Source organism: Pelophylax lessonae (genome assembly GCF_965119305.1).
Source record: "Pelophylax lessonae genome assembly, chromosome: 10".
Lineage (NCBI taxonomy): Eukaryota > Metazoa > Chordata > Amphibia > Anura > Ranidae > Pelophylax > Pelophylax lessonae.
The window spans coordinates 76,652,256-76,666,996 of record NC_138777.1 but is presented as its reverse complement, the minus strand read 5'-3'; the positions used below and the strand labels follow the sequence as shown (position 1 = coordinate 76,666,996).

At 45.0% G+C, this 14,741-nt stretch overlaps 1 protein-coding gene across 1 annotated transcript in view; it reads right to left on the bottom strand.

Annotated features, from left to right (window-relative positions):
• Positions 1–11,038, bottom strand: part of LSP1 (lymphocyte specific protein 1) — a 158,506-nt gene extending 147,468 nt beyond the window's left edge. Inside the window, exon 1 of the mRNA XM_082269886.1 lies at positions 10,637–11,038. Within this exon, the coding sequence (XP_082126012.1) occupies positions 10,637–10,716 (80 nt within the window). The 5' untranslated portion in view covers positions 10,717–11,038. The remainder of the gene's footprint in view (positions 1–10,636) is intronic.
• Positions 11,039–14,741: the final 3,703 nt, after the last annotated feature.

Genomic DNA, 14,741 nt, shown 5'->3' with positions numbered 1-14,741 from the left:
GAGCAGCGCGCCGCGACCTCGGAGCGGCCGCCACGGACTTCATAACATTGAAGTCTATGGCGGTCGCCTCCTGGTCGCCCCAAAGAAGCTCCGGACCCTTTTTCTAGGTCGGAGCGACTTGTGTCGCTCCTATTAGAACGGGTCTGCAGCTTCCCTATGGGAGGCGACCTGCGGCGACCTGTGAGGCGACCAGGTCGCCTCACAGGTCGCCCTAGTGTGAACCGAGCCTGAATGTGATATAAATAGGAGATGGGTGTTGGCGCTGCCTTAAGTAAATAAGAAATCGGTGTATAATGTAAACATATGAAGTGGTAATGCAATAAAGTGGCAAGTGCAAATATTATCACAACTTATAAAGAAATCGGTGTATAATGTAAACATATAAAGTGGTAATGCGATAAAGTGGCAAGTGCAAATATTATCACAACTTATAAAGTGCACACTTCAAGTGATATTCAAATAAAGTGCTTAACAAATAAAGTGCTGGCATGCACGTGCAAAAAAGTCCTCAACTGTATCAAACAGTATGGTATAAGTGCTATAAGTGCTAGTAAAAAGGCAATTGACTCTAGGTTATAAAAAGTATGAAGACACAGTCCAGATTGGCAATAGTGTGCAACAAAAGGTTCAGCAGTCCAATATGGTGAAATCTCTAGAGTCCAATGGCTATGTATGACGTGAAAAGGTATAAGCCAAGACAGGTGGATAATCAGGTGGGAAACACACTACTGAGAAGGTGAACTTAGAGGGGTGACCCCGTGCTAGGCGGTGAGGTGCTAGGTGATCCCTTCTGGTAGAAAGACACACTCACCAGAAGCACCCACCCCACACAGGGGTATAAGGCGGGTGTATAATGATCAAAGAATCCCAGTATCTCCCCTCCTTCTGGGTCGGTAGGTCTCTGGAAAATGGTCTCAGCGATCCTAACTGCGGGTATTCCTAGAATGGCAGTGGGTCCTAATGTCCTCTTATGGGCCGGGGGTACTCCGAGATGTCCACCAGAAAGATATCACAGCCGTATGCCTTCTTCCCGCGAGCAGCGCGGACTGAAGGAGCTGCCACTGCAGAGTCGGACCAGAAATAACGTGGTTCTAATCAAGTCGCTCACTTGCATTGACTTCTATTATGAGAAGTCGTTGCAAGCCGCGCTGAAGTCGCGCTGCGCGGGCGACTTCATTAGTCGCCCAAAGTCAGGGCGGCTTCGAGTCAGATTAGTGTGAACCGACTCTCAAAGGAAAAAAGTCTCCAGTGACATTCAATTGATCAAAAAAAAAAATAAATAAATACACAAATGAATCCTGCTACCTCTGTGAGGGATAATAAATGTAATCAGTCCAAAGGATCAACGGATAATCCTGCTACCCCTTTCACACAAGCTTTCCAATCAGGTCTGCTGTCAGTTTTTCAGGCGGATCTGTTCGGATGCTCCATGTACCTCTATGGAGCAGCAGATGTCAGCTGTGAAATCTCCGCTGACATCCGCTGCTCTCAGATCTGATCCTGTGCATGAAATCCAGATGGATGAAAACCCTATTTTCCATCTGACTGGAGGATTCAAGTAGGATCGGATGAAAACAGACAGGCGGTCCGTTTTCATCCGATCTCCCATAGAGGAGAGCGGGGATCTGACAGCTCCGTCTCTGCACAGTAAGCGGAGACGGAGCTGTCATCCGCCTGCTCAGTGGGGATCAGCAGATCGATCCCCGCTGAGCAAAACGGAGTCTGTCGGGCAGAAATCCTGTGTGAAAGGATCCTAAATCAATTAAAAAAAAACAGGCGCTCAAAAAGACTCCACCACCAGTGATTCCTAGCAGCTCATCTCCAGCTTTGATTCCTGTTTCACCAGAGAGTCACAGAACGCTGTCCCTCATTAGGGATGGTCAAACTTTGAATGGATGGATGGCTGGATGTCTCTGGATGTATCAGGATCACAGTTTTTCCTCCAGCTTTGACTCCTGTTTCACCAGAGAGTCACAGAACGCTGTTACCCATTAGGGATGGTTAAAGCGGTTGTAAACCCAAAAAAAAAAATGCGCGAGGGAGTGATTTTCCTGGCAAGCTCCCGGCAAGGAAAACTGAAGGTTCCCCCGGACCTTCAGAGCGCATGCGCCGCTCGCGTGAGCGGCTGCATGCACTGCAAATATCTCCTACACCGTGCCGGTTTAGGAGATATTAATTGTACCTACAGGTAAGCCTTATTTTAGGCTTACCTGTAGGTAAAAGTGTCAAAAAGCGGGATACTACCGCTTTAAACTCTGAATGAATGGATAAATAGATGGATATCTCTGGATGTATCAGGATCCCAGTTTTTCCTCCAGCTTTGACTCGTGTTTCACCAGAGAGTCAAAGAACGCTGTTCCCCATTAGGGATGGTCAAACTCTGAATGGATTGGATGGATGTCTCTGGATCCCAGTTTTTTCCTCATACATAATGGTCCACCATAGGGAACAAAAACTATATATCTAGTTCTCTCTGTAAAGACTTTTATTATCACACAAATGAAAAGAGCTCACTCACATAATGTAGCACAAAGTCGTGCCAGCTGTAATATACTCCTAGTATATATCATCTTTCAGCCGTAAAATTCAGCAATAGTTGTGGGTATAGCCAAATGTCAGCTCCTGCCTCCAGACGCGTTGCGTTCTCAAACTAACTTCTTCAGTGGGGTCTATATATATTCTACATTATGAAATACTTACCTTAGAATGAAGCCCTCCAGAGGAGTGCTGTCACCACTAAGAAGGCTGACATCTTCCCCTGACCTTTCTTCTGGGTTTGCGGTGTGAGTGGCCAGAGCCGCAATGACGTCACTCCCACGCATGCGTCATGGAACCCTCGATTCTGGCACAAAGCTCTGAAGGTCCGGCAAGGTATGCCGGACCTTCAGAGCGCATGCGCCAGGGATGTCACCTGCTGCATCCAGGGTGAATATCTCCTAAATGGTGCACATTTAGGAGATATTCATTTTACCTACGGATAATCCTTATTACAAGTCTACCTGTAGGTAAAAATCACAAAGCGGGCTTTATTACTGCTTTAAATAAAGAATTTAAATTAAAAAAAAAATCAGCTTATCATTATTATTTACCACCAAACTTCAGTCAAAAGTGTTTTCTTCATTATGGGGAGAGCGGGGAAGCATTTGAGCATTTTAAAGCTTTTTAGGGAGATTTTCCCTTACTTCCTGTTAGGACAGGAAGTGGTGAGAAATCTCTCTGGTGGGCATAGTCATCTATGAAAAGGGGCTGTATGTCCCAAAAAATTGGTTATGGCTTTACATTTGATGACATGTTGCATTAAAAGAGAAGTATGGGCATAGGTAAAAACAAAAGAAATTACTCACCTAGATGGATACAGCATCGATCTGATACTGTATCCTTCCCCCACCGGCTCTAAGACTGAGAACGGAGTAATCAAACACTGCTGATCACTCACCTCTCGGTCTTCAGGCTGCAAAGAGTGGCGACTGTCAGTCTCTGGCTCTCTGCTCTGCCCCTCCAGTGCTCACTGGAGCGCCGGGCTGTGGAGGGAGCGGGTGCTTCTAGCTCAGACTCTCAGCGGCTCGCTGATAGGCTGAGGCAGTTGCTGGTCCAAGCATCTTGGTAGATCCTGACCATATGGTCTGAATCTTTTTTTAGTGCCTGGATTGGCTTTGCCCGCTGTCGGCTGAAAACGGTTTACTGTAGTGCAGAACTAACTATATTCCTGTCATCCATAGAAGAAGTACAGCCAAAAAAGCTTTGGCTATTCTTTTCCTTTAAGTTGCCAAGCATGACCCATTCAAGTGAAGGAGGCTGCGCTGCAACTGTGTGCTATGCTTTAAGGGGTTAAAACAGGCAGTGAGGAAACGGCACAATGCCACTTACTGCCTTTCAAACGCCTGCTGAAAGGCAATTCACAGTAGATCATTCTTCAGAGGGCTACCAACTTTATACAGCATTTTTTTAAACCATTAGAGGACATCACCTTAATTACTGTTCCAGTAACTACTTAAAATCTTGTACGTTCCCACAAGTTCAATCCTATGACAATGGGCATGGGGACAGGAAGTAATGAGACTTCTCTGCGGTGGACATAGTTATCGTGCATAGGTGTGAATGGAGCCTTAGGAGGACAAACAGCATCTGCAGCAGCCTTTAGAAACAAATCTTAAATTAAAGTTTATCTAAAACCTAAACTTTTTTTTTCATTTTGTTTGGAGCAGCCTTTCTCGAGTGGGGCATCACCCATGGGCATTGCTCTGTAACAAATGCTGTACACACTGGGTGCTGCCAGAGATACATATTCACTCTGCAAATACTTGCCTGCTGCACGAAGGCCACCCACATGCCCACTACCTGCCAATGGACAAGCAGCGAGCAGGGAGCCAATCACTAATGCAGATGATGTCTGCATGCAGCACTGTGGCAGATAAGAGAAGGGCTCTGATTGGTTGCCAGATAAGTTAGCAAACAGACAGGAGTGCTAAGAGGAATTGAAGTGTTATTGTTAGAATAGTGAAAGGAGAGATGAGGGTGATGCCAGGCTGCCCAGGGATCATATCAGTCAAATATAGAATCTTGTTGTCCGTAATATAGGGATATGAAAGTCATCATACACAGGGCAATAGGTAAAAGTGACAAAACAACATGGTTCCTCTTGAAAACATCTGGTCATGTAAGAAATAACTAGAGTCTGGTGGTCAATCCCATCCCATTGATGGCAAGTACAATGTATGTTTATTACATTTTAAACTCTGCGTCTTGAGAATTTGCATACTTGTAAAGAATGCCGAGACAGAAAAAAGAAAAATGCTGGTACAAAGTACAAAGTAAAGTACGGTTTGAAACCCTGACAGTTTTTTTTTTACATCTGTGTCACATTGATGAAATTTGTCACCACTTCCTGTCCTATAGAAACAACAGGAAATCTCACCATTGTAGGTGAAACTTTGAAGAGTGGTGGCAGAAAAAAAGACCAAGTGGTTCATTGAATTTGCCAAACGTTTTATTTATTATTTTTTTCCTTTTATAATTTACTTTTTTTGTCTGAATATAGATCTTTGGACAATTGGTGGGGAGGGGGGGGGGTCTTGTATAGAACTCTGGCACTACCCCTATATGGAATAGGATAAGTCAAAATACAAGTCCCCAAACCGCCCTTTAGGAAGAGATTATGAGAAAAGGGGATTTTCAAGTGCCTGGAAGTAGTTATTACATAGTACAATATGTATAATATAATCTCAAATTTTATTTATACAAAGTTTAAAACATATAATTCCATGAACAAAAATGTAATAACACTATAAATATATAGTATAACCATTTTGTGTAACAATGTGTGGTATGATGTGTATGGATCAACACGTTTCTCCCAGATGAGGGGCTTCTTCAGGATCCACTTTGCAATATTGGTAAGTCTAATAGCTGATGAATAATACAAGCAATACATTAATTTTCTAGTGTTGTTACAATATGTTTTTATGGAATTATATGTTTTAAACTTTGTATAAATAAAATGTGAGATTTTTTTTATATATATATTGTACTATGTAATTACTACTTTCAGGCACTTAAAAATCCCTTTTTCCCATAATCTTTCCCTATGGGGAGGTTTAGGGACTTGTATCTTGACTTATCCTATTGAGTATAGATCTTTGTTTGTCCCAAGCATGTTTGAATCCACTTATGGCACTTTTCCACTGCAAGTACCGGCTAGTACGGGCTCGGCTCTACTCGGCCCTGCTTGGCCCGGTTTGCTTTTCCACTGCGGTACCGCATGGTATAGTGTCGGAACGGTTCGGTACGGTACGGTATAGGTTTGCTTTTCCACTAAAGTAGTACTAAAGTTAAGTGGGTGGGATAACAACGGGGTGGGTGTGATTCTCTGACCAATCAGTGGCTAGTAGTGACTGCATGCAAAGGATTGTGGGATATGGTACCAGTTTGGTACCTGTTGGAACCACAATCGAGTAGGTACTGTTTTTTCAGAGCCGTACCGCACCGTACCGTTCGGTTCCATGCAGTGGAAAAGCAAACCTATACCGTACCGTACCGAACCGTTCCGACCCTATACCATGCGGTACCGCAGTGGAAAAGCACAAAAGCGTGCCGAGCCGGTACGGTTCTATGCAGTGGAAAAGCGCCATTACTGTTGACTGACTCACTACCTCTACTGGAAGTCTATTCCAAGCATTTACTACTCTTTCAGTAAATAATACCTTTTAGGATTAGCCTTTTCCTTTCCTCCTGCTAGTTTGGGGTTATACCCCAATGCTCTTGAACTTGGCTTCATATTTAAAATGTTACCCTCCTGAACCTTATTCAACCCCCTTGATGTATTTAAATGTGTCAACCATGTCTCCCCTTTCCCTTCTTTCCTCCTATGGGGAGGTTTGGGGACTTGTATCTTGACTTATCCTATTGAGTATAGATCTTTGTTTGTCCCAAGCATGTTTGAATCCACTTATGGCACTTTTCCACTGCAAGTACCGGCTAGTACCGGCTCGGCTCTACTCGGCCCTGCTTGGCCCGGTTTGCTTTTCCACTGCGGTACCGCATGGTATAGTGTCGGAATGGTTCGGTACGGTACAGTATAGGTTTGCTTTTCCACTAAAGTAGTACTAAAGTTAAGTGGGTGGGATAACAACGGGGTGGGTGTGATTCTCTGACCAATCAGTGGCTAGTAGTGACTGCATGCAAAGCATTGTGGGATATGGTACCAGTTTGGTACCTGTTGGAACCACAATCGAGTAGGTACTGTTTTTTCAGAGCCGTACCGTACCGTACCGTTCGGTTCCATGCAGTGGAAAAGCAAACCTATACCGTACCGTACCGAACCGTTCCGACCCTGTACCGCAGTGGAAAAGCACAAAAGCGTGCCGAGCCGGTACGGTTCTATGCAGTGGAAAAGCGCCATTACTGTTGACTGACTCACTACCTCTACTGGAAGTCTATTCCAAGCATTTACTACTCTTTCAGTAAATAATACCTTTTAGGATTAGCCTTTTCCTTTCCTCCTGCTAGTTTGGGGTTATACCCCAATGCTCTTGAACTTGGCTTCATATTTAAAATGTTACCCTCCTGAACCTTATTCAACCCCCTTGATGTATTTAAATGTGTCAACCATGTCTCCCCTTTCCCTTCTTTCCTCCACACTGTACATATTAAAGCGGAACTTCACTCTCTTAATCAACATTATTTTTATTTCTCATGCTAGTATTAATAAATAGATAGATAAACAAAATATATCAGCTTGTTTTAAAGTTTTTTTTCTTACATTTCTTCAGTTACTTCCTGGTTTCCAGGCCTAGGCAAATTATGTCACCCATCCCAGGAGTCTTCAGAAGGGGAGGATGGGTTTTCTCAGCAAAGCACACCCTCCTACATGCATGTCTGGGCTAAGGGCAGGTGGATTCCAGGAAGCTAATGCCTCATGAATTATCTGCCCTTATTCAAGATGGTTGCGGTAAGGAATGTTAGGGGGTGTCTTTCAAAGTGATTGACATGGAATTTTAAACTTGAGGCCAAAGTAGCAGAGTTGGAATAATTCTCCTATTCAGCTGCACTACTTCTGCCTAAAGTTTAAAATTCTCATCAATATTCCCTGCAATTCTATAGTGTCAAATGTGCTCAGGTGTGACCATACATAAAATGTAATATGTAAATATAATAAAGTGTAAATAAGTACATTAAATAAGTGCAAAGTGTAAATAAGTACATTGCCGGGACAATGTAAATTACCCGGGACAGGCTCCTATTTGCCGGGACTGTCCCTGCAAAAAGAGGACAGTTGGCAAGTATGGTAAAGGCAGGCGTCCCAATACTTTTGGCAATATAGTGTAACAAACATCAATAATATATACCGTAAGTAAACACTGTAAAGTCTAACTAAAGACAAAACTTTTTTTTTTTAGTTTTGGACAGAGTGGAGATGGATTAGCCCTCCTGCCAGGTTTTCATTGCTGTCTGTGCCCCCGTTACGGAGATTCACCCTCTCTATTTTGTCCTGTTTATTCTTATCATTGAAAGTGAAAGTAAAAGAAAATCCCACATTTTAGGTTGTCCCCAAAAAAATAATAGAGGGGAAATCTTCCAATGGGGACACTAGTACTGGAGACCTGGGGCCCTGAAGAATTCTTCTCCTAATTTGCAGGGATTTCCTCTCACTTCCTGTTTGGCAATGATACAGGAAGTGAAGGGAAATCTCCTCAATGGGACACAAATGGCGAAAAAAAATCTGACAGGGGTTATAACCCTCCCTTGCCCTATCCAAAATGAAAATAAAAGTTTTGCCTATAGTTCTACTTCTAAGTGATATACTATTCTATACCAATATATGTATGTATAACTAAACCAATACAGCTCAAGGTAACATAAGCTTGATAATTAATATTGCCCCTTTTCGAAAGAAAGGGACAAAACCACATAACTAGACCCACGGCAAAGGTGAGAGAGCGGGATACTTCTTTTTTCTGTGTTGTCAACCACCGAACTGACACTGAGGATGAGATTTACTAAAACCGGTGCACCCAGAATCTGATGCATGTGCATAGTAACCAATCAGCTTCCAACTTAGGCCCCTTTCACACAGGGCAGACGCCGGCAGCAGATCCGCCCGCTCAGCAGGGGATCTCACCTCTGATGCCCGCTGAGCAGGAAGATGACAGCTCCATGTCCAACCCAGAAAATGCAGAGCAGACATGGCCACAGCCCGCTCTCTATGGGGCAGTCGGATGGAAGCTGACTGCCTGTTCGTATCCATCCGATTGTCATCAGATCCGTCGGATGGTTGGGGAACGGATTCCCATGTGTCTGTATTTAGCGGACCAGATTGGATCGGATGCCGGTGGGCATCAGTGGACACTTGTCTGCTGACATCCGCCGCTCTATAGAGAAGAATGGAGGTCCTGATCAAATCCAACTGAAAACCTGACAGATGGACCATGTGAAATCTGCCTTAAGCTTGTTCAGTTAAAGTGATACTAAAGTCTCTTTTTTTTTTTTTTGTATGAAAACAACAAACATGTTATACCTATCTTCTCTGTGCAGTTGATTTTGCACAGAGCAGCCCCGATCGTCCTCTTCTCGGGTCCTTCTTTGGCGCTCCTGGCCCCTCCCTCCTGCTGAGTGCCCCCACAGCAAGCAGCTTGCTATGGGGGCACCCGAGTCGAACTGCAGCTCCGTGTTTCTATTCAGACTCTGGCCCCTCCTCCTCTCTTTCCTCATTTGCTCACTGACTTTAATTGACAGCAGCGGGAGCCAATGGCACCCGCTGCTGTGTCTCAGCCAATCAGCAGGGAGAGTCCCTGACAGCCGAGTCTCTCGTACAACACCGCTGGATCAAGATGGGCTCAGGTAAGTATTAGGGGGGGCTGTTGCACACAGATGGTTTTTTTATCCTAATGCATGGAATGCATTAGAAAACATCCACTTTAAAGAGGATCTTCACTGCATCTGAGCACCACAAACCAAAAATTATGTTTCATTATTTTTTATATTCAAAGCAATCTTCCCCATCCATCCATGGCTCAATGCTTTATTTTAGTGAGAAATCTCTATGAAAAACACCCCCCTAGCATTTCTGGCCCTGGCCATCTTCAGTAATGGCAAATGTTTCATGTAGCATTTACTTCCTGCCCTTAACTCCTGCCCTTAGCTAAAAAAAAAAAAGCTCCTCCCCTCCTGAAGACTCCTGGGATGGATGACATAATTTCCCTATGCATGGAAACCAGGAAGTAACTGAAGAAATGTAAAAAAAAATAGTTTAAAGCAAGTAAATATATTATTCTTTACTATCTATTTACTATGTTAGCAGCATGAGGATTAAAAATACTCACTGTTGATTGGGAGAGTGAAGTGACAATTAGCCCATGTTCACATTGCTGCGACTTTGAATCCCACATCCCTGTGCGACTTCATAGCGGCTTGCCTACAACTTCTTTACCGGAAGTCAATGCAAGTCCTGTTGAAATCCCTCCAAAAGTAGCGCAGGAACCTTTATATAAGTTGCAGCGACTTGAGTCGCACTAATTAGAAAGTTTCCATTGCCGTTAAGGGGGTGTGACTTGTCTTGCGACTTTGAACTCTCAAGTCGGTCGCATGGCAAGTTGCGGCTGTGTAACTTGGGGCTAAAACCTAGATGCAGATTGGCTACTATGCACAGCTGTACTAGATTCTGTGTGCACCAGTTTTAGTAAATCCCCCTATAACTGCGTAATGTATTTTCTTTATATAGGTGTCAGGACCGTTTTCTCCACGTGTGACACGTCTTCAAGCCGATCACAGGTAAGTATGCACGCTATATGACCTAACAGCGTTATTCCAGAACAATCTGTGTCTGCCATGCTCCAATAGGTGGGGGTGGTGCAAATTGATTGCTCCCCCCACCTTATATTCCTCTCAAAATGTTACATTTTCCCACACTTTTCATCCTGTGACAATGGTCACCAGGACAAAGGACGATGAATGACCACAGCAATAAAACCCTCACTTCATTCAAAACCAAAAGTTTTGACTTTAGACACACGTTCAATTTTCATTGATTTACCTCAGGGTTAGGCTGGGTTATTGCACAATAGGATTGTTGTTGTTTTACCAAAAATAAAAAATCTATAAGCTATAATAGGCAAATAAATAAAGTGTAAAGATTGCTCACCTCTCGGTCTCCTCGAGTCTTTCTTGAAACATCTGCTCCTCGCACCCCTCCTCTCTCTGTGGTTCCTCATTGTCAGACATCTTGTCTTGTCAGTGTGGCACAATGTAACAGACCGTGTGTGAGGGTGCGGCAGACTGTGTGAATTCTATGTGTCGTACTGTGGTCCAGATTTGTGCTCGTCTGAATGGGTGTTAGCAAATTTTCAGATTTCTCCTTTTATTCTATTGCAGCCAACACAGTTCTGTGTGAGAGTGACAATACGGGTGTGTCTGCTGTCTCTGAGGCTTTGCTCGGCTCAGCTCGAACCGTATTGTATTATTCTGCAAATTTCTCTCTCTCGGTTGCCTCTGGATATATATGAGTCGTGTCACGGTGTACAACTCCTCTTTCTTCTTTCCTGTATTGTGTCACAATCGTGAGCCTCCTTGCCCACCCCCCACCTCTTCGCAGAGATGCAGGATGTGGTTTTGTGGACATATCAAACTTCTGTATTTTATACTGCACAGCTTGGGAGATGCAAATCTCAGAAAACAAGATGTGTAACAGGCATGATAAATGTCTTCAGATTTGGGGGGCTCAGAGCAACTACGCTTCAAGGATGTGTAAACCTAGTTAGTAAAACCTCTTTATTATTACAAGATTAACTCCCTATGGTGCCGGACTCCTTTAGAGCTAAGCTGCATTTACACATCAACACCAAGCTCTTGCTGGAAATGCTCGGAGGAGTGTGGTACTTAATTACACATATGGTGGGACTGCTGACTAATCACTGCCATATGAAAGGCCATTTTACTACATATAACGTGTATATTGGATATTTGGGCCTTTCCCAGAGTGGCTTCATTTATTTTTTTTAATCTTTATTTATGAGTATACAAAAAATACAATAAGAAATCTTAAAGAACCTTGTTTGAAATTAAACTCTACTATCAAACTGGTAGATTCACATACACTCACCGGCCACTTTATTAGGTACACCTTGCTAGCAGGGCCATCTTACCGAATGGGCACGCCGGGCAGTTGCCCGGGGGGCCCAGCCAAGCATTACTCCTGATTCCCGTGTGCATCCCGCTGCCGAACTTAGCAGGTGGCAAGCACATGTTGGTCTTGCACTGCTGTCAGGCCACTTGGGCGTGGAGGGGGAGCCCACAACTTCACGAATGCTGGTCCGCCTCCACGGCAACAGGCACACACAGGACAGTCGAGTCTGACTCCTGTCCGTGTGTGTGTGTTCACCGGACCCAGCCGCCCAACTTGGAAGCTGTCGTTAGCCTGGCACTGCTGTACCAATAAATATCGCCTTATCGATAATTTGCATTTTTATTCTCGTGGGTGATTGTGTAGGCAGGGCCCCAGTGCACTGCATTGCCCGGGGGCCTATAATGGTCTTAAGATGGCACTGCTTGCTAGTACCGGGTTGGACCCCTTTTTGCCTTCAGAACTGCCTTCATTTGTCATGGCATAGATTCAACAAGGTGTTGGAAACATTCCTCAGAGATTTTGCTCCATAGGGATATGATAGCATCACGCAGTTGCTGCGAGTTTGTTGGCTGCACATCCATGATGCCAATTCCACCACATCTATTGCATTGAGATCTGGTGACTGTAGAGGCCATTGGAGTACAGTGACATCATTATCATTTTCAAGAAACCAGTGGTGAGATGATTTGAGCTTTGTGACATGGTGCATTATCCTGCTGGAAGGAGCCATCAGAAGATGGGTATACTGTAGTCATAAAGGGATGGACATGGTCAGCAACAATACTCAGGTAGGCCGTGACTCCATTGGAACAATAGTTAAAAGGCGCATAGGCTACTGCGTGGCTCAATTGGTACTAAGGGGCCCAAAGTGTGCCAAGAAAATATCCCCCATACCATTACACCACCAGCCTGACCCGTTGATACAAGGTAGGATGGATCAATGCTTTCATGTTGTTTACGCCAAATTCTGACCCTATCATCTGAATGTCGCAGCTGAAACCGAGACTTATCAGACCAGGCAATATTTTTCCAATCTTCTGTAGCACCCTACAGGTAGGTGCTAGGTAAATGTATAGTGGGCTTTGTCTGCCTAACAGCAGGGCCATGATTTCTTTTTAGTAGGGTGTCATGGTTTCCAGGTGTGTCTGCTGAAGGGGGAGTCTCCCCATTTGCTCTGTGAGAGGCTTCTCATAGGGCAGTGGAGGAAACCCAATCAGGGATACATTCAGGCTTGTAACTACCCCAGAAGGCAGATTCTGCTGCACAGGATTCTGGGAGTGGGTATAAGTTTGAGGGAGAGCATGACTCATTGTCTTTGGCGGGAAGCAGAGTCCCAGGAGGGAGAGGACGGCTGTCTCCCCTTCTGTCTGAGGAAGGTGGATGTCTTGGGTGCTGCCTGAGAATCCAGAGAGTGCTGAGTTGAGCTGAGGGGGATCCGGTGTGCCGAGAACCAGCGGAGAGAGAGAGGGGTCTAGTCCCAGGAAAGCCTACACAGGTCGTGAGTACTGAGGATTGCCCCTGGGGATCTGCCTAGAGTCAGTGGGGACCACTCCGGAGAAGGTTCTAGGATCCAAGTGTCAGCTAGTGGTAAAGGGGGTACCTAGTCAGAGGACCCTGAAGCAGTAAAGGGGGTGCCTGCAGTATGGGCCCTGAACAGTTAATGCACGGTGTGAGTGCATCAGTTGAGAGTTGTAGCCATACAGGAATACACAGCAAGCTACCTCAAGCCAGGGCAAGGCTGGAGAGAGTAGTCAGTGACCTTGCAGTGCAAGCAGTGTCAGATGTTCAAGGTTCTACAGTCCTGGATCTGCTAGACTTAAGTCGGGGTTCCAGCACAGCTTTCAGAGATACAGTGTGTTCAAAGAGTTAGTAAGCGTTGGCTAGCGTCGGCTGGCATCAAGACAGCGCTAACGGGCATTTTTGCTACAAGAGTCCCAGAATTGTACATAGTCAAGCCAAAGGAGTATCCCACTCATTCCCTTTTTCCATCCCCTAAAAACTATAATAAAACAACCAAACAAAGATGCCGGAGTTGTCAATGTGTCAGTTCTCACACCCAGGGCCGCAGCTCACATGGGCTGGAGAGGTAACCGGTAACAATGGCAGACCTACATCAGACCACAGGCCTGGAAACCTTGCTACACTTCTGTTGTGTAATTTTGGTGAGCCTGTACGAATTGTAACCTCAATTTCCTGTTCTTAGCTGACAGGAGTGGAAACCGGTGTGGTCTTCTGCTGCTGTAGCCCATCTGCTTCAAGGTTCGATGTGTTGTACGTTCAGAGATGGTATTCTGCACCCTTTTGTTGTAACGAGTGGTTATTTGAGTTACTGTTGCCTTTCTATCATCTAGAACTGCCTATCATCTAGTCTGCCTATTCTCCTTGGACCTCTGACATCAACTAAGCATTTTCCTCCACACATCTGCCGCTCACTGGATACTTTATCTTTTTCGGACCATTCCCTGTAACCCCAAGAGATGGTTTTGTTTGAAAATCCCAGTAGATCAGCAGTTTTTGAAATACTCAGACCAGCCCGTCTGGCACCAACATGAAACGTTCAAAGTCACTTAAAGCGGAGTTCCGGGCACAGAAATAATTTTTTGCTGAACATACCCCCGGGACAGTCAGGGCTAGCACATTCCACAATGGCTAGCCTCTGATCTGTCCCGGTTCGCACTTACCTTTTAGAAGAAATACTTACTTAGAAAATTTCTTCCACAGCGTTTCCATCTCTGTTGTGGGCAGCTGAAGCCGGCGCGGTCCTCTTCTCTGTCTTCTTCCGCGTCTTCGTGTCCCAGAATGCACTGCACCGGCCCCTCTCGTCACTTCCGGTGCCGCGCAGCATTCCTAAACAGCTTCTGGGCATGCCCAGAAGCTGTTTAGCAGGGGAATGCGGCGTCGCCCGGAAATGACGAGAGGGGCTGGTGCCGTCGCATTGATTCCTGGGAGCTATGACGTTTAGCTCCCAGGAATCATCGCGAGGCAGGAAGTGACGGGGTAAGCCGCGGCTCCGAGGGAGGAAGCAGTCAGAGGTGAGTATTTACGATCTTCAATAAAAAGGTGAGTAAACAAAAAAAATAAAAATAACTATCCAATTCCTTTTCAGGTGAGCTCTACCTAGCGG